The 20,754-nt window shown below is 39.6% G+C and overlaps 1 protein-coding gene across 2 annotated transcripts in view; it reads right to left on the bottom strand.

Annotated features, from left to right (window-relative positions):
- Positions 1-20,754, bottom strand: part of LOC118232055 (gamma-aminobutyric acid receptor subunit alpha-2-like) — an 83,281-nt gene that overhangs the window by 51,714 nt on the left and 10,813 nt on the right. For both annotated transcript variants that reach the window (XM_035426602.1, XM_035426603.1), the window contains exons 4-5: positions 13,447-13,514; positions 2,160-2,380 (exon numbers count right to left, since the gene is read on the bottom strand). In XM_035426602.1, coding sequence (XP_035282493.1) covers positions 2,160-2,380; positions 13,447-13,514 — 289 coding nt within the window. The remainder of the gene's footprint in view (positions 1-2,159; positions 2,381-13,446; positions 13,515-20,754) is intronic.

Below are 20,754 nucleotides of genomic sequence, written 5' to 3' on the forward strand. Positions count from 1 at the left end.
TAAATGACGCGGTTCAATTAAGAGTCTGGATAAAGTTGGTCTTATGAACTGTGTTTAATTAATTTTTGTTTACAAGGACTGATGACTTACCTCATCACCCAGAACAAAAACAGGGAATGTAATAATGCAACTGTACACGAAAAAGTTTCTGACATCTGGTTTCCTGACCACAGGACTGACCTCCGCTTAGTAACATTCACAATTAACATTTCTGGTCTGCAATAAACTCACTGCTTGATCGATTAGGCACCAGTTTGGAGCAGAAACTCCGCCATTCACGAAGGAAACAGAATCTGATTTAATGCACCTTAAACATTAAAGCAATAGTAGTAAAATGTTTGATTGACAGCTCCAATACAATGAGCCAATCAAATGTTCAGGTGCCCAAAATCATCTACCAATGTGGCTCATCTTGGTGGTACACCACAACCCGCATCTTGCTCATCTTGATCAATGAGATTGACAGAGTTGGCCTGCTACCATCCAAAATAAACCAAACCGTTTTGATGAACAAGCACATCCAAGTCCTTTTGACTGGAGCTCCATCACGACCCCAATTTCAAGGAATACATTTCCGAGGATTCTATGCACCTGTCGTGACCTTGGACCAGCTGACGAGCTGACACACATTTTATTTAGCACTGACATCACACGATGGGATAGTTTGAAACTTGTAATACCTAATTAGGACATTTTACTGCTGATTGTTGTTGTGTTTTGATTTGCTATGTTTGTGTTGGTCTGAAATAGCATATTCCCTGACCTTGTTGTTTTCCCTTGTTAAATCTTTATTTTATGAGACTGATTAAATGAACAACCACATAAATATAAAGTAGTGTGCCACCAAAACATAACATGAATTAACCTTTGTTAAATGGTAGTACTGTTAATCACTATATTAATAATTTCCTCTGATTAAGAATCGTATAATATCACCCCTCATATTATGCAAATTATTGTTTTAAATTAGCCTATTCATATATTCATTATCATAGACAATAAATATGTCATATTTCCAAACCATTGTTGTGTCTGCATTTTTTCACTAAATTTGGCTCTACAGATGTACAGAATTCTGATTGGTTGTTAAACTTACTTTGTTCTAAATATACCTGACAAAACCTCACTACAACCGTATGATGTTTTTGTGGGCGTGCTCCCTCTTGTCGAGTTATGATGCGGCCTATTAGCCTGATAGAATCCAGACCTGTCATTGCTGCTTGCAGCAGGGACTCCTGGGGAGTGTGGTATATTTGAACATAGTATAGCCCAGGGATGAAGGGCTTCAGTCAACAGAGTACCCCCCTCCTCATTGCTCAATATCACCCCCTCTTGAGGATAAGGTTCCTGCAATCTGTTTGGCCCAGCTGCTCAATCCTTTGGGGCAGCAGAAGGTAGCAGATTCCAGTGCTAGCTAAGAAGCAGCCAGCTTAACTCATATGTTTTGGGGAATGCAGGCAATTCCTTGCCCTTCCAAATTGATGAAGGACATTACACTGATTGCACAGGACTACAGTTGCCATTGGCCATTCCAAATTTGGTAAACAAAAAAAAAAAAAAAAAAACAGTGGAAATGAAATATGTGTTTCATACATGTTTCATAAGGGGAAAATGCATTTTTATGAGATTTGATGTTTCCCAATAAGAATTGGCATTTAACATTGTAAATGTATGTTTTTTAATTGAGTAAGCCCACAATATAACAGTTTTATTTATTTATTTGTTTATTTATTTATTTATTTATTTATTAATGGCTTTGACAGTTCATTTGAGATTGGATGATTAACTGAGCAGGCCTGTAATTTGGAGATGCCATCTTGAGTATGCTCAGTTGATTTAAAATGATCACTTTTGACTTCTGACTGTGCTACACTGAGATAACTTGGATTAGAAACAGGGTTTTCACTCAACAGGGACAGTTATTTCAACCAACATAACTATTATACTATCAACTATAAGCATAACAAGGCTGGAAAACATGTTATATAGTCTGCAAGGCATGTCCCGCCATGACTATTCATAAGAGGTGTCAAACTAGAATATTTTGGCTTCAATGGTATGCAGACACAACTGTCAATGTTAAGAATAGACCTGAGTATTATAGTAGGTCTATAGACTCCATGATGCCAAGCCCATGTTAGTAGCATCTCAGGTTTTACCTCATGGTGTACAGCAAAGTCCCATCCTCCTGGATCCTCAGCAGCTTGTTGGGCATAGTCATGTTGTGGGCCACTGACTTCTTCCCATTGTGGAAGAAGGTGTCCGGTGTCCATATCTTGCTGGCCATCAGGTTGTTCAGACGTAGAATCTCCATTGGACCGTTGAACCGTAGCCGCTCATCTTTCCAGCTCTGACGGAAGAAAACATCTATAGTGTACTCCTGTTGAAAAAAGAACGTGACACAGGCTGTCTTAGTTAACCTTTAAGCGGATAAATATGGGTTCTGAAGCTTTGATCCACAATGGTACCATAGGACTATGGGTTTAAGCATTTAGGGTGACCCTAATACCTGAACAGAGATTGAGCCTGTGGCCCTCACACAGCAACACATCCCATCTGAAAGGGAGTCTTTAAATAGCTTTGATGGGAATTTATTCTGCCAGTAAAAAATGCTATAAAATTGGGTAGATGGTAAAAAGTAAAGAACAGCAGACATTTTTGTCTTTTCTCATTTTATAGCTGAGATAAAATGTAATTACATATAAATGCACAGCCATACATGTCCTGTTGAAAAATAATTTTGTCTGGATCAATAAATGTTTGGAGGGCAAATAAATCACAAAATAAAAATGTGAGAGCTAATCTCAACTGTGTGTAATGCAGTTTCATATATTTATTTATTTTTATTTTTTCTAATTTAATTTACTGTATATTTATTGGAAATACATGGAGTGAAAGACAGGACTGAGATGGGTCAGAATCACATGCATAAAATGACAAAAGCCTCTATCAAGATACTTGAGAATTTTAAAATCCACAAACAGACAAGTTTCATAAATATGGTCACCAGCTAAAAGATTCCATACACCTATATGTTCTTTATAAAACCACTGATATTTGCATTTCAATGACAGATATAAAAATTTTGTTTCAAATACAGAATATATCTCTTACTACATGATAATACACACACGTGAACAGAAAAATGCACTTTGATGTTGATGTTGATGTTTGATGTATGTTGTTCAACACACATGTTCAAGTTCTTTCATCATTTTTTCCATAAACTTAACACAATGCAGGTTTGGCTCGTTGTCTTTTTCTTTGTCTTTGAATTCTTCATTTTCCACCGAATGGCTAGTTTCCGTGGCCATGTGTCCACACTAACATCAATCAGGACCCTATTTAATCACCTCGGTCCTTAATTTGATCAGATAAATAGGTTTGCTGCCTCTTGTTGTAATATTTTGAAATATAGCACAATGTGAACATGGGACTTTTATTGTTCAAGGAATCTATAGGTATTTCTGACATAATGAGGCTTAAGAGGGTAAAAATCCCTCTAAATACGAAAAGCACCTAATTAAGAAAAATTAACTGCTTTTTGAAATGCTGGTATAGCAATTGTGGCTGGAACGAAAACCAGCATACACAGGGGTACTCCAGGACTGCGGTTAGAAACCACTGATCTGGTGTACATTGCAACATTGTATTGCAATTATATCCCTTGTTTCCTCTGCATCAGTGGAAAAAGATCAGATATTTTGACAAGCCTTCATATTCACATTGTCCTGGTCATAAACAACAACAACAAAAAAAATGAAATTCAATCCTTGGGAAAAAAGGTAGTGGTTTCTCTACTGGATTTTTCAGAGGAGGTGCTGTGGTTTTTAAAATGCACAGCAGACAAGCTGATCAAATGACAAAGACTAGAAGTTAAGGGAAGAAGAGCCACAGTCTGTGAGCTGTAAAAAGGACATTGAATCGTAATTTTCTCCTGTTGCTCTCAGACTGTTGCTGATGAAAATGCACCAGCTTTGTGAATTAAGCTTTCCATTAGCCATTATTGCACTTCCCTTCCCCTCAAAGCTGCAGACGGAATAAGGCAAACCTTATTCTTTCAGGGTAAAATGCTTATCTTTAAAATGTTTAACATTTAACTAAATTGGACTACTGGCCAATTTAATTATTTGCTGTGTGCTATTGTGTGAGACAAACATACATTTTCAATTTATAAAATGTGTTCCAATGATTCTTTTGCCTCACAAATTTTAAGTTTGCAAGCTGCCATAAGCACCAAGTGAGCTGTGCCAATATTTACTTAAACAAAATAATTAATTCTAATATATGAAAGACTGACCAATTTACCATTATTTTAAAATAAAAATAAAAATGTATAAAAACAATATGTTTTCTGAGGTGATAGTAAGTTAGGGTGAGGATAGCTGTAACATGAATAAAAATAAATAAAATAAAAAAAACAGACACACTTGGTTAAGGAATTGGTAATGCTCAAAAGAGGGCTAACATAGGCCTGGGACCTATGAGAGGGAGAGGGAGAAAATAACAACGGAAAATAGCAACAGAAAACCAACACAAAGCAGCAGAATAATTCTGAGAAAAAATAGGAAGATATAACAGAGAGAGGGAGAAGAGATACGAGAAACCGGAACATTCACAAAACCATTCGATATGGAGCATGTTTTAAAACGGCATTGAATTCTACTTTGCATTTTGCCTCGCCTTGCATTTTCCAAGTAATTTTGTGATATAATGTTAACTATGAAAACCATACTGATAAGCAAAGTGAATCATGAAACCACAAATTATTTCAAACCTTGCATACAAAAATTGTGCATTTGTCATGACTGAAGAAAAATACAACTGTATAACAAGTGTTGCCTATTGGAAAACCCAATGCATAGAGAGTGTAAAGACATGAAGCAAATGGAATTGGTGTAGGCATGCAAGCTCTGTTGCTCCCGCTTGCCTCTTATGAGCCACAGCTGCCACATATAGATGTAGATGGTGTGGCAATATTCATTCAAACAAAAAGTGTACTACAGAAACTGATGTTTGCATCATTTAATAATTTAATTTTTATTTAATTGCCAGATCAGCAGTTAATTCAATCAGATGTATTAGTTTTTTTCTAATGCTGTATCTACTGTATCAATCAACCCAGCCAAAGAAAGGGGAAATAATGTTTCCTTCACATTTTAATGCATCACACAACACATTGGCATATGCATTTATCAATCAACCCCTTATGTAGCACACCCCTTTTTAAACACAAGCCTGAAAATGATATGTCCAAAATAAAACGCTTGCTAGTCTTGAACCGTTTAACAGGCATAACCCTGGTCTCTTCTGAAAGGTAACCCTTGGTGGTTTGTTTTTCAAAAGTCAGAATTGCTCTAAATATCACTGAAACAAAGAAACTCAAACCCAGTGGAAGTGAAAAAAATTGTTTCACCTACATTTTTTTTCTCAACTAAAATCGTGTGGCTGTGCCTGGTCAGAATAAAAACACAATGGAGTGTCTAGTGTCTCATCTAGTGTCTTGTGTCTCGTGGCGACATAGTGTCTAGTGGCGACATAGCTCAAGAGGTAAGAGCGGTTGTCTGGCAGTCGGAGGGTTGACGGTTTGATCCCCCGCCCTGGGCGTGTCGAAGTGTCCCTGAGCAAGACACCTAACCCCTAATTGCTCCCAACGAGCTGATTGGTACCTTGCATGGCAGCCTTTCACTGTTGGTGTGTGAGTGTGTGTGTGAATGGGTGAATGACAGGCATCAATTGTAAAGCGCTTTGGATAAAAGCACTATATAAATGCAGTCCATTTAGTCTCTAATGCACACTATTGGACAGAAATCACTCATATCTAATTAAAAAAACCCACTGGACATGGGGAGCATTAGTTAGAATTAGACCAATACGATTTAGAAGGATCTTTAAAATGTATATGGGTAGGAACAGTAATGAATTAGCTTAAACCCAGATCAATACAGGTAGACTTCAAACAAACAGAGGATGAGGACAACCAACTGAGGTCAAGATCTCCAAAAATGACTAGCTCAGAGCATATAAAGGTATATAAATGTTCTATTTTACTGACTAGCACTTGAAACTGTTTGGAACAGAAACACTAAATGTGTTAGGCCATTTACCTTGTAGGTTATTTACAATGTAAGTTGCCCCCCCACAACCTTTTTAGGCGTATCGTATCTGAAAACATTACATCCCTTTAGCACAATGAAATCACCTTCAATATAACTGTTTAGCCAAATTTCAGAGAACACCAGGATTAGTATTGGTGACCCAGACGTCCACAACATCCATTTTGGCAAGAATGCTGAACACATTAAGGTGCATCAGTCCAAGCCCCTTCACCTTCATTTTTCTGGAAGTCTAAGGGTATATGCAAGGAGGGGGGCAGGTTAACTGGAGTAGAATAATTGAAATGAGTTTGCAGTGTCTAACACCACTGGATCTGTATACAGTACTCTTCTGAAGGTGTGACAAGACCCAGAAACAGTAGATAAAAAACACCTGGGATCTTTAGCTAAATGACCGGAGGGAAGTTGTTGAGCCAGGGATGTGGTTGGGCCAGGGATGCACACTAGAGGCCCAGGGCCCTGGCGTCAATAACTCAAATAACGCATAATTCAATCCTAGATTAATATTTCTGGATAGGATGTAGGAGCCATGGGGGCTGGGATGAATACCATCTCTCTTCAATAGCCCAGGTTGTCTCCAAAAAGAGGGCCAGTAATTTATAAAGCAAAGCCCCTGAGAAGCCCACCATTTTGAGAGCCGTGGGTGGAATATACTGTAGCATACTGCAGTTGAAATACCTTTCACTACTGAGGATACATATATTTTTTGAATTTTTATGTGTGTGTGTGTGTGTGTAATCACCAGTGCTTTTTTTAGACTATAATATGAAAAACTTTCGTTTTTTTCACATATCACATGCCATAAATGTTAGAAACAGACATTTGAAGCAACAATATTAGTTAATAGCTTTGTCATTGTTATACCAAATAAAACATTTATAATGGCATTTCTCATTTTACCTTTTTCTGGAAATGTTAGATTGTATTGATTTTTTATTGAATGTTTTGAAAAAAGTTCACTTGCCCTTTAAAAAAGCTCCCACCTGCAGCTGCTATGTCGACCACTAGGTTGAGCATAAGCCTGACACTTATGAACACAAGGTTGATTGATTGAGTCTGAAAAAGACAAGTCTTATTTTATTGAATTGCATATTCCCTTTCCAATCTGTTTCACTGGATTCGTTGTCCAAGCAATCCAGAGAACAGATCCACATTCAAACTAGTAGTTCTCTGCCCAGCCTTCCCCATATTTGATCCAAAGACCCTTGAGGTTTCAGTTGCGTCCAGGACACAAATTGTACAACTGTCACATACAAAAATATTCCTTTTTGCCAGACAAATGTTTTTTTTTTTTTTTTGCCTGTCGCCAAACAATTTGACTGCACACCCTCTGCCTGACCCAACTTCTTGCCGCAAAAAATGGGATTTCAAACAACTACTTGCGCCATGCGAAAATTAGCTGAACAGATCTTGGAATGCCTGGGGGTGACACACACACACACACACACACATGCCCCATTGTTCTAAATCTGAATTTTACAGACCTTCAGATTCTGTAGGGGTAATTCTGCACTTTATCTGTTAGCAGCAGGAGGTTGAGAAACCAAACTAAAATATTGTGTACAATAAAGACATAACATAACAAAACAGGCCATTCTGCCCAATGCTCGCCATTTTCCTGACTAAATTAGTGCTTGGATTACCTACAGACTAGAGAGTATCTAACACCGTTTCAAGCCTAGTCTTGAAAATCCCCAGAGTTTATGCCTCTACTATGTGACCTGGCAGGCTATTCCTCACATTAACTACACTCTGCAATGAAAAAAATTCTTCCTAATGTCTGTATGGAACTTACCTTTTGCTCATTTCCATTTATGTCTCCTCGTTCTACAAACATAACTCAACCTGAAGAATCTCTTGTAATTCACTTTGTTGATCCCCATTATGAATTTACATGCCTCAATCAAATCACCCCTGAATCTCCTTTTACAAAGCTTTAAGAGATTAAGCATCTTAACTATTTCCTCATAGCATTTATCTTTCATATCAGGAATCAATTTGGTTGCTCTTCTTTGAACCTTTTCCAGGGCCTCTATATCTTTCTTGTAGTACAGTCCCCAGAACTGCACATGATACTTCAAGTGTGGTCTAACAAATTTATTGTATAAGATAAGTATAATTTCCTTGGATTCATACTAAATACTTTGACTATATATCCCATTATTATAAGTCTTTCCAAATTGAGCACATTCCAATGTTGTTTGTCCCATAAATCCATTGGGGTGACCGCTTCTTCAACCTATTTGGAATAAATTTACATTGTGCCTCAAGAATAACCCGTTTCGAACCTGTCCCACTTTGTATTCAGTCTTGCAGTTAAGAAGTTGCACCCAGTCAAAATTACTTAAATGTTCTTGCATCTTGTTGAAGCATGTCCAGTAGGGCTTTCATCATTCCCGTACAGTCTAAGTAGTACTGGACATTTTAGCATTCCCTCTCACGTGGCTCCTATTATGATAATACAACATGCTTCAACATCTGGGACAAGTGCCACATATCTCAAGACATGCTGATCTCATGAAACATTAACCGTCATGCCTAATTTATGCCTCCCTATTTTATTAACTAGACAGAAGCCTAAGCCATTGCTTAGACAGCTTCAATGTTTCTTTTCGATTTACAACATATGTTCATATGCATCTGGAGGAAGGATGGGTATTATCTGCTACCAGAGGATCTATTTATTTATTTATTCATTTAACAGGTCACTCAAGCCGGATTATGGCCTCTCTCTAATCAAATACAAGAGAAATTGGGAAAGGTTGAAGTGACCCAGGCAACATTTAAATAATTCAGTGGACGATACCATCCGTGGAATACAAATCTTCTCATCTGGTAGCAAAAGGCATGAGAGATTACATTTCATAAGCCTAATTTTTCTTTAAAAGAAGTCATACTTCTCAAAAGACAGGTACAGAAAATGAGAAGGAAAAAGGTAGAGATGTACAAAATGCAAAAAAAAAATAATAATAATACAGGCAGATCAGCTCCTGGGAACTTTGGAAGGGGAAAAAAAGAAGAACAAGTCTGGCTTTGAAAAAGCACTGAAAAATATATCAAAGGGTATCTGTTTCTGACGTGAAACTTATTATGAGAGAGAGAGAGAGAGAGAGAGAGAGAGAGAGAGAGAGAGATTATCCAGGACGAAGGGAGAAACCACACAAATGGTATAAATTATACATGTGCCTTATCTTTCTGAACATATCTGATTTGAGTCTTCTATCTTCTTACCCTACCCATACTCCCCAAACCTCTAAATATTCAAGTGCAAAATCAACTGAGTACATGCATGGACTCCAATTTGTTACGCCAGTGCGGAGTCCCAAAGACCTGAAAAAAAAAAAACAAGCAGGTAACGGTCTCCAAGAATAGAAGAAACAAATTGTCAGGAGAGAAGAGGTCCCTTGGTTAGGGCTGAACCAGGAGTCTTTGAACACCGGCAGGCGAGGCGCTATCTGAAGAAGGCAGGATCACCGTGCTGTACAAAGCCCTGTTTTTTTTTTTTTTTTTCCTTTCTGAAATTCACAGGCCCAAAACACTAAATGGCCTAGGAGGAAGAAAGGAGCCTTTCTACACAATTTAGAGGGTCACACTACGAAAGGCTCAGCCTGCAGTTTACAGTGTCTTTAACATGTGACTGGAACATGGAAATGATAAGCCTTCCAGAAGGCAGGAATATGCAAGAGAATATGAAGAGATGTGTTTCTGTGTTCACAATTGGGAGCGTAGAAATTGAGTGGACAGTCCCTCAAAGTGCTGGGTACACCCCCCACCCCCCCCCCCCCCCCCCCCCCCCCCCCCCCCCCCCCCCCCAAAAGAAGGAAAAAAACAATGTTCCTCCAAGGTGCTTTTTCTGAACAAACGAAAGGATGGAAACACACAGAGGATTTGGGTTGCTATCCTTGAATTTCCTTGTTTTGCAGAGAGGGGGAAATAAAGGTTGGACGCGAAGAAGTGAATGTTCGCCATTGCGGAGTGGGATGGCCTTGATTTCCCAGCAAGATTAAAAAGAGGCCAAGCAAAGGAGCCATTAAGTCCATTTCTGACAGCTCAGAGACATGTTTTCTGAACAGTTTTCTCTCTTTTTTTGTCTTTAAATCTACAAAAATAAGACTGCAGAAGGACTGAACACAGACACAAACACACTCCCACACCTGCACACTCATCCACGTGCAGACACACATACATTTGATGAACAATTATCAACTCTGAATTACACATACATGTGTGTTACAATAAAGCAAATTGAGAAATGTAGATGGGCAAGTTGAAAGCATCAGGTGAAAAAAAACATGACCAGATGCATAGAAGCCAAATAATTAAACATTAGAAGAAGAACGATCAAGAAAATGTAGCACATAAAACAGACTAAATAAAACAATTCAGTAAAGGCAAACAATTTAAACCCTACAAGAAAAGCAGGACTATAAAAATAAGTCTTCAAATGAGGTTTAAATGATGACGCTGACAACAGTTCTAATGTTAAGAGGAAAGCTATTCCACAGCCTAGGAGCCTTGATTTTAGTCCAAATTTCTAAAGATTATGTTATTTTCTGCTTATTATTTGATGTGTGCATGTGTGTAAGACATCACAAACTGTAAAATGCCTTGTAACCAACATTTTAAATCAATGTCAAACTGTATCGGGAACCAATGTGGAGATGCTAAAATGAGGCAGTACTATAGTCTATCCATCCATCCTTTATCCTACCCGGTTATTCCTGGTCAGGGTCATGGGGAGGCTGGAGCCTATCCCAGCACGCTCTGGACAAGAGGCAAGAATACACCCTGGACCAGTCACAAATCCACTGCATGGCACACACACCATTCACAGACACACACTCGTATGTAGGGGCAATTTATACTCTGGTGCACAAAGCTCCAAGACTTTGGACTGTGGGAGGAAACCGGAGCACCCAGATAAACCCACGCAGGCACGGGGAGAACATGCAAAGTACACACAGAAAGGCCCCTGCTGGGATTCGAACCCAAGACCTTTCTGTGAGGCAACAGTGTCATCCACTGCACTAGAATCCCCAAAAGATTGTTATTTTTCTATCTGAGTAGGTAATACCATGCCTGAATAAGTTTGATACATTATTCAATCCAAACATAATCCAAAATTATGTTTTGGATTGAAAAACACACCAAGGTTTCTGGAAAGAGGCTTAATGGAAAAGGTCTTACAAATAAATGTGGGTTACCTTTTTTTCAATACAGAATTGTTTCTTTAAAATCAGTTCCTGGTTCAGGCTTTTGTCAAGTCTGTGAAAAACATCTATTTCCTTGGCTGTGTCTGACTAATCCAGTATAATGGGTTTGTATCAGCTTTAATTAAAAAAAGTTTACATAAAGGGAGACATAATGAAGCACACCATTGTAACCCTTTGTATACACATGAATCATTCGAGGAGCTCATAAAATCCCAAGCTGATCACCAAAAAAGCTGTTGATTTTTCAACAATAGCAAGCACATTTGTGGCCCGCTTTCATGGTAATCCATAGCTTCATGCATTCCCACCAGACCTGGGTCAAATACGTATTTGTTTTATATTCAAATACCTATCTGTGCTCAATTCATCTTGCCTGGTGTAATTGAGCCAGCCAATATGACCAGAAGGCACAGCTTGCACCTTTTGAGTGTATTTCATTGGTTCCAATACACCAGCCAAGATCAGTAAAGCGTAGAAAAGTATTTGAATCCAAAACAAATACGTATTTGACCCAGGTCTGATTCCCACGCAGCGATAATTGAAAACACTGCCATGTGTGAACGGCTGTTTTCAGCCGCGGTCCCACATTATACCTTCCAGTACATTTTCTCTCGACTGGATAGCCAATCAAATTACAGACCAGCGCTGAAGTGTCAAAAAATAAAAAAAACTGCGAGCAACGAGGCACGGTCAATGAACGGGGAGGAAAAAAAAACGAACGCAGCGATTTATCGTTTTTTAACCGACGGCGAGAGTTTGATGCGTCCCGCTCCGCTGGGAGCAGATAAGCGCCTCCGCGGCGCACCGGGGCCGCGCGGCGGAGAGAGCGAACCGGGGTGACCGTCGGCAAAGGTGGGCCGCTGATTACTCCTCCGGAGCGATAGCCGCCGCTGCATCCGATCAATGACCGCGAAGCACAGCGACGGAGGGGAACCCCTAGCCGAGTCGCTCGTCCTCACCGCTGCACGTGGCGAAAGCGGGGATCGCGCTGCTTTCACGTGTGGAGGAAGAAAGGAAAGGGGGGAGGGGGAGTAAAATCTAGTTCTTCGGGGAGGAGCGGGAACATTCGACGGGGAGCCCTGCTCTGCCTAAAGTCACTGAGCCTTTCGTAAAGGACCTTGTGAACAAGGAAGGTCTGTTAAAAGCCCTGAGGATCCTCTTGGCGAAAAGATCACAAAACTGGATTACAAGATAAATAAGGTTGTTACCCAAGCTCTGTGAAATACACAGACCGAATTATTGTGCACTACTAAAGACGCCTGCCAAGAAAAATAAACTTTTTTTTTTTTGTTAATTGCACAAAATGTGTCCCACTAAATTCAGGATAGATGGTTATATTTTCATTTGCAGTAAACTTCAAGTCATATTTATATTTTTAGGTTTACTTTTATTTATTTTATGTTGTCACAGTTTACTCAACTAATTGCAAAAAAAAATAAAAATGCTATTCAATACTGCCATGTCTTACCCCCAAACAAATTAAAACTGCCATACTTTTTCCACAGGCAGGTGAAAACTGTACATATTATAGCCCACAGGTGTCTGAACATGACATTTGCTTCCTCTGTCCAGAAATGTCTTCTGAAATTATGCACCTTCTGTATGACCAGGAATTCTATTTTGACATTCTGGTTTAGACTTACCCTGGTTAACTGCTTGCTTTTCTACTGTATGTCTGAGATTTTTTTTTTTTTTTTTCTGATACACTGTGGTTTATTTGTGAAGCATAAGGCTTTCAGGTGAGAGCACTGGACTTGAGGGACTCTTGCTCAAGTGACATCTGCTCAAGTTGCAAAAGTAGCATAGTATTTATCTGAACATGGAGGACATATTAAATCTTCATGCCATTATAATTTCCAAGGCAAAACAATGGTGACTTGACCTCCTCAGGAGAATCATCCTTTTGCTAATTAGTCAGCAGGTCTGATGCTGTGGTATAATACATGCAAAGGGATTATGCTCTGTCTGAAAGGCCTTGACCCTTTACAACAGGCTCCACCTCTTTACAACAGGCCCCGCCCCTGTATGGCAGGCCCAACCCACACATTACATGGAAATATCTGTCAGTCATTGAGGCATTTTCAGAGACAACTGAGACATTTTAAAACAGAACTCACCATGTCAGTGTCCGAGACTGGGCCAAAGCTGGTAACGTAGATGTTCGTCTTCACTTCCGTTACACGATCTGTAAAACACACATCAATGTATTAGCATTGTTGTTACACAGTAATACTACACTAAATGGCAAAAGGGACTTAAAAAAAATCCCCACAGTGGTTAAAGAAATGGCATGTGAAACCATGAAGTGTTGACATCCAAAAACTATGCATGTCTTTTAGTTAAATAAATAACTGTAAAATAAATAAATAGCTGTAATAACTTTGGTTGGGTAGTCAGCTGGAAAATTAAGCTTTAATAAGCCCTTCTCCTGCCGGCAATGGTTATCCCTAACATTAAGGTTATATGACACTACACAGCCATGGTAATATCATGTTCATAAGAAAGCTTTTGAATTCATGGACATCCATCTGCCTCCCTGCTCTGTACATTGGGAGGTCTCTCTCTCTCTCTCTCTCTCTCTCTCTCTCTCTCTCTCTCTCTCTCTCTCTCTCTCTCTCTCTCTCTCTCTCTCTCTCTCTCTCTCTCTCTCTCTCTCTCTCTCTCTCTCTCTCTCTCTCTCTCTCTCTCTCTCTCTCTCTCTCTCTCTCTCTCTCTCTCTCTCTCTCTCTCTCTCATGTTTATTTTATGAAAAGTCCTCTCTAATGAAGTTTGTGCCCCCGCGAGCTGGGCTAATCCCGTGAGCTCTCAACGCTTTCCCTTTGTTCCCTCCCCTCCCACACGCAGCCACTCGCAACAAATTGACCTACATTTTTAGCAGGATGTCTGTTTGGCACGAACAAGCATGGGTGCTCCTCAAAATAAAACATCGAAACTCAGAGAAACAGGGCAAGCCTCTTCATTTCTTAATTAAGTAAATGTATATGATGGGTTACAATAATTATTATTTAATTTTTTTTTTTTTTTTTTTTAAATGGGCATCTGATTTTCATGGACATTTGGAGATGCTCAACAAAAAATGTGAGCTTGGGTGCTTGGGCGCACGTCTTCACTGTTCTTATAAAAATATGTTGAATTTGGTCAAAGTTCAGAAAATGTGGAAAGAAAACCAGACATAGAGCACAATAAGGTTTACCAATTTTGTCCTGCTATGTTTTCAATGCAGAAAATGAAAATAGAAGATTTATGCCACTATAATTGACTCCAGTTCAAATTCTTCAGGCAAAACAAAAATAACAGAGGTTTACTTCTATTATTTCTATAAACACAGATTATAGTTTGTTTACCAAAAGTATAACTGATTTTTTGTAATTCATCGATTTTCATTGGAAGCAATCAAAAGTGAGTGCTTGAAAAAGAACATTACCTCAAGCTGCAGCAAATGGCTACAGCAATGATGCCAGTAAAACACATACTGAAATAAACAGCTAATAAAATGCCTACACTACAATTCAGCCTTTCGTCATGTTTGTTTCTTGGTGAATAACATCAAAGGTAATGTTAGGGAATACAGGACGAACACACGACTAACACGTGTACGCTAACTATTTGTTTGGATGATAATAACAGAAACCCTCCGTGTTACTGTTTGTGCATGAACACGCTTTCCAATGGAAAATAAAATGGACATTCCCACCCAGCAAGTATGCAGTGGTCCTCTAGTGGCCAGCTGTCAATCATCTGTCAGTCTGGCATCATTTTACAAATCTACACTTCAGCAGCCAGGGAAAATGAGGTCCAGCTTTTAAGAGGATGTTAAATGGCTTGAGAATAGTCCTGGCACCAGCAGAACTGACAACGCGGTGGCGTGATGGCGTTCTAATATGTGCTTCATTGCCAGGTTCAGTTCAGAAATGTCATTAAATGGAGCCCTCTGATTCCTGTTTTGCCCTTTAAAAGGAATATAAAAAATTAAATTTTGAGACAAAGGAAACATTAAAGATTAGATAAGGCCTGGAATTGGATCTTTATCGGTGTATGTATATGCTGTGGGCTACATGGCAAGGTTCAACATACAAATTACATACACAAAAACCATTATAAATGCATGAAATGCACACACATGATACCAGGAGGGTAAAGTGTCTTCTTTTTATATTATGGGAGGTTCCAACTGTAAATATTTTGCACGCAGCAGCAGAAAGGTCACAGCAACTTTACAAGAATATTTAAATTCCAGACCCTACATTTGGTCAGGCACATTAAGAATTTGTAAACCAGCACTATTCATTTAACACGTGTTTGACTCAAAATTAATCACCCCAGAAGCTCATTTCAATTCATATTTCCAATCAGAAAAACTAAAGATCTATTTTGAGCTCCAATTAGAAATGCAGTAGGAATCATATCCGTCAGTTAAAATACTATAAATAGTTTAGTTAACAGCCGTAGATGTCCTATAAACAGGAGACTAGGTGTGCACACACAAATAAACACACAAATTAATAAAAGTCACCATTACTCAAGTACCTTTACATTTTACCAACTGCATTTTACATAAATGCTACATTTAATGAAAATAAGGGTTAGTAGTTGCTACCTGTACAACACAGTATTGTTATTTGAAGTACCGGCAAGATACAAGAAAAAATCCATTAATAGCCAAATAAACATAAGTATGTACATGCTATACTGTATGACTAATAATAGCAACAGAACTGAACACAGCCCTTGGGATTATTTATTTATGTATTTATTTATTTCCTGTTTAAGAGTCCATAGAATTGTCAAAGCCTGGGGATATGAAGCTCTTTTTTTATCTGGGGTCATCGATCGTGTTGTGAGAAGTAATCTGGTTATTCAGCAGTGGAGGCTGTTGAGTGAAATAAGATAAGGAAAAATATGCCTGCAACAATTTAAACTGCAGATTGCTTTGAACCTATTTTTGATTATTTTGTGTGACTAACAATGTACAATAGGCAGATTCCCTTCCCTTGACACTCTCCAAACAATTTCTCTCTGGTCAATTATAATTATGTTATAATTTCATACTGAATTAATATTCTATAAATTGCAATAAGTAACGTATTGTATCAAATACAAAACTAGCTAGCAGTCAGCATCTAATGGTATGCTTACAAGATCATACCTACTAGGCTAGTGTTAACTAAGCTAGGGGTATTGTATAATTAACAGGATGTCAACCAGGAAAGGTAAAATAGCTACGCTAACTTAACTGCATTGGCCATAGCACTGGGATGCAGTCTGTATTACGCCCATTGGATTGCTTCTCTTCTGATACTGTAGCCTTACTTGCTCTCATATAAAACGGCACATTTATATTTTCCCACACAATTGTAACGAACAACACGGCATCTCTTTACCATATCTATTTACTCATAATAGAAATTCAGCACTTTTCCCCCCTCCTTGTCTTTTGCTAAGTGTCTCAAAGCTAAGTTACCCAAATGTCCAACATCTTCCATCTCTGGAACATAAGTGTCTACATTCTAACAGTGATTCAGCAACTTAAAAAGCTTTTTGTACTTGTTTCATTAATGAGAGCCCCGTATCTTTTGCAATTGCCTTTAAGCACTTGTCAATTAACTCTCATTTCCCTGAAGGAAGACTACTAATACTCCCTCAAGAAAGGAATCAAAGCTTTGGAGTTCAGTACTGCCTTGGTACTGAGACCATATACATCAGATAGTCATAACAGTCAAGCTGATCGATGTTATTGCTCCCAACTCTACAGTCCAGGTGCTGAAACCTCAGATTGTATGCCCTGTAGGCAATTACTATTTTGTCAATCATCAAAAAAGAAAAAAATGTGCTGCTGGCGTGGAAACGCAAGAATCACAATCTGAGAGACAATTAATTTCCATTAGCACATCACAAATGTTGTTTAAAGAACACTTTCCACACAAGCATAACAGAAACTGCCCCATAACCAATTGGTACAAACTACAGAGCCTGTATATACATCCGTATGGGGTAATCTCTGTAGGAATTACAGCCCTTTTGTTACATAGTCCCTCCCATTTTATCCAATGCGCTGGACTACAGAACCAAAAAAAAAAGTGTCACTGTCCAAATACTTAGGGACTGCACTGTATGTCCATTGACATAGTTTGTACCAGCGCCACCACAAATTGCAACTCTTTCCCGGAACCCACATTTGCATATTCATGATCGGGTCCAGGGCTGACAGATGTGGGTCGTGGTGCATTCCTAATCTGTGGGGAGGCTGAGGCGGCAGGGGTGAGGGGGGCCAACTGGAAATGAGGTAGCCCACTGTGACGTGAATACAGGCGTCTGCCCAGAGGGAGCAGGTGAGGATGGGTTTCCATGGCAGCGGGCCTGGTGTCAACGAGAGATAAAAATGACACCTCGTACAATGTGCACGATTCTTCCTCCCCCGCGCAGTTCACACAGATAAATCTCAAAAGAGATGTATCGCGCTATTCTAGTTGTCTAATGTCCAATACCTATCTAACGCCTCAGGCCAAGGCTCAGAGTGAAACTGCCTCGAAATGTCCTCAATGTTGGGCAAGGAATCTGAGCAAGAATGACCTTTTCAAAACATTACGTACCCTTCCACAGACTGCAGAAAATGTGGGTTTGTTTAAGTGAGACACATGAGCATGTGGTTAAACAAGTGAAGCAGCTTTGAACAGAGTACACCACACACCCAATCTGGACCAGAACGCCTGAAAGCTTGACACGTTGCAGCACCATCTTTATTTCATGGACGCTCACGGTCGGTAGGGCACCACACAAGGGTCTGGAAACGTAAGCTTGCGAGTCAGAAACTTGTACTTTTTACTAATGATTTCATAGGGAAGGAACCAGGGGCATTGTGGACCCGGATTTTTTGAGGAGACACAAACTCAACGAGCAAAATGTGGGTGTTTAATGTTCGTATACCAAATATCTTTTTTTCAATCATTAGTTTCAACTCTGTTACTAAGAGTGACAGTATTACACTTCCAGCAGTAACAATACATGGTCACATGGGCAGGTGGGGAGGAGGGGGAGAGTGGTTGTTAGGGTTGGCTGGAGCGATCGAGGACCAAGAGCGGGAACACGTGCTGTTTCAATGGGCACGATGCTCCTGGAATGCACAGAACCATAAATGTGCCACAGAACTGGGACAAACGGGAGCTTCCTCCTTGTCGGGATGCCAGAGGGCATGGCAGAGCTCAGAAGAGTGCATTAAGTATGGATATCCCTCCTGTCCTGACAATGGAGGCAAGGGCTCTCCCAACCTGCACCTCTTCTTCACCTTCACCATCCTCCTCCCCCTCCTCTCTCTCCCTCTCTCCTTTCTCTCTCTCTGTTCCCTATCTCTCATCGAGTTCCTTTTCTTGTCAATATATTGTGTTCTTCTCACTGACACGTGCGTCTGCAGATTTTCTGTTACTAGTTAACAGTGGTACTTTAGTGGTACTTTACATATTTACCATTTCTGGACGAGCAACCTGTTTCTCATTTGCAAACAACTACCGGTTTCCTCAGTTCACTGATAAGTTCCTCCTGTTCTTTCCCTTTGTTCACAGAGTTATCCGTTCATGGACATCAGTTTGTACAGAATCTTCCGTTCTTTCAGCATGTCCATTGATTTGTTAAGTGAACGCATGAAACGCATCGACGCATCAAAGCTGGCAATGTGTTCACTGAAACTGCTCGCTCATTTGGGGGCATAAATATTCAGTGCGTCTTCACCAATGAGATTTTTAATATACACAGCCCACTGCATGCAAAGGTATCTGTCTTGGTATTGACTGTGTCTATTCTTCACAAAAAATATTAAAAGAATGCATGCCTGCTTCAAATGAAATTAATTACATGAGGATGAGTTCAAAAAGATCAAAACGCATTCGAACAATGCACCCATTGGAAACTAAATGTGTTGTTAGGAGCTCAGCTGGATTGAACACCACTGAACAAGGCCTATCCTCTGCACCAGATTGAAGAAATTCTGATTAAAACAGCAACATTCTGCCTTGAATACTGTGAATACACAGGGTACATGATACAAGATGTGCCACAAGGGTCTGTACCCACACACAGCCATGCAGAGTGTAGAGTAGACTGTATGCTGCCTCACTCACTGAGCCCCCCCCCCCCCCCCCCCATACAAATGAATATACATTGAATATTCCATGTTTTCTCTCTATTGAGGATATTAAGAGAGAGAAAAAAAACACATTCTACCTGCTTTTATGAGCTAGATTTTTAATAACAGAACAGCTTTGGTGTGGATTTGCTGTGCGCATCACAAAAGTAAATTACCCAGAAGGATAAAAAATGCAAATGCAGACTAAACACACATGCACACACAGCATGATGACAGACTCACAGATTGGACAAACACAAGAGCATGTTCCCACCCAGGACATCCCCCAACAGACGGACGCACACACACGCACACACACGCAAGCATCAACAAATCAGCAGCTCAGAACACAAACAGTCTGTGTTTGATGTAGAAGCACAACCAATAAATCAATAGCAAATCAAGGTGATCACGATTAAAGCAGTTGCTGAAATCCACAGTAGTGCATTATTTGCATTTAGAACCCGCGCACAACGGCACCTTACGGTACGATCTGAAACCCTTTAAAACACTCAAGGCTTTTTGAGCGGCCACGGTTCGTAGCAAGAGTGGCACAGGTTAAATACAGAAAATCGGCTAATGGGAGATAAGCAAGCGCTGGAAAACCTGGAGGGTCTTCAAAGTGTCCGCTGATATGGATGCCGCTGCCTGCCGTCTCACGGGAATATTGACCGGTGCATTCCGAAGCACAGACTCCCGCCTGACCCAACGCCGTGTCTTCATTGACAAACCAGCCCCTTTTAATCCCTGTAAATTGGCTAGACAGTTCAGTGGCAAGGAAGAGAGAATATGCCGGCTGCTGTTGCACAGATCTGGGGGCCTATTGCTCTTGCAAAAGAGGGAAATAGCAAAGTGTTGCATTAAATTGCCACACATTGCTATTCTCTTTTGAAGGAAGATCTTGAAAAAAGAACAATTGGACTATCGCCACGGAGAATAAGGATTTGATCTCTTGGTTGAAAGTAACATAAATTGAAGCTAGACTAGAGCCAGTAGCTGTTCTGTTGTTCTCAACATCAGAGATTTACCAATACTCTCTAACTTCCATTATTTCTATTTCTTAAGGAAAAAGTTTAGTAAAAAAGTAAGCTGTGCATACTGGTGTGGGTAAGGGAATCCGCTAAGTAAATACATAAATAAACAAATAAATAAAAATTAAATGTCTATGATTTTTGAAGGGATACCCATTTTCTCATTTTCAAGTGGATACTTATTACTGATAGTCATCTGTCCATCCTCATCAGTCAGCAGAATGATTTCACATTGAAAGCCTCTACCTTCACTGACAGCCACTTTATAGTAAAAATCT

The sequence above is a fragment of the Anguilla anguilla genome, chromosome 7, assembly GCF_013347855.1.
Source record: "Anguilla anguilla isolate fAngAng1 chromosome 7, fAngAng1.pri, whole genome shotgun sequence".
NCBI lineage: Eukaryota > Metazoa > Chordata > Actinopteri > Anguilliformes > Anguillidae > Anguilla > Anguilla anguilla.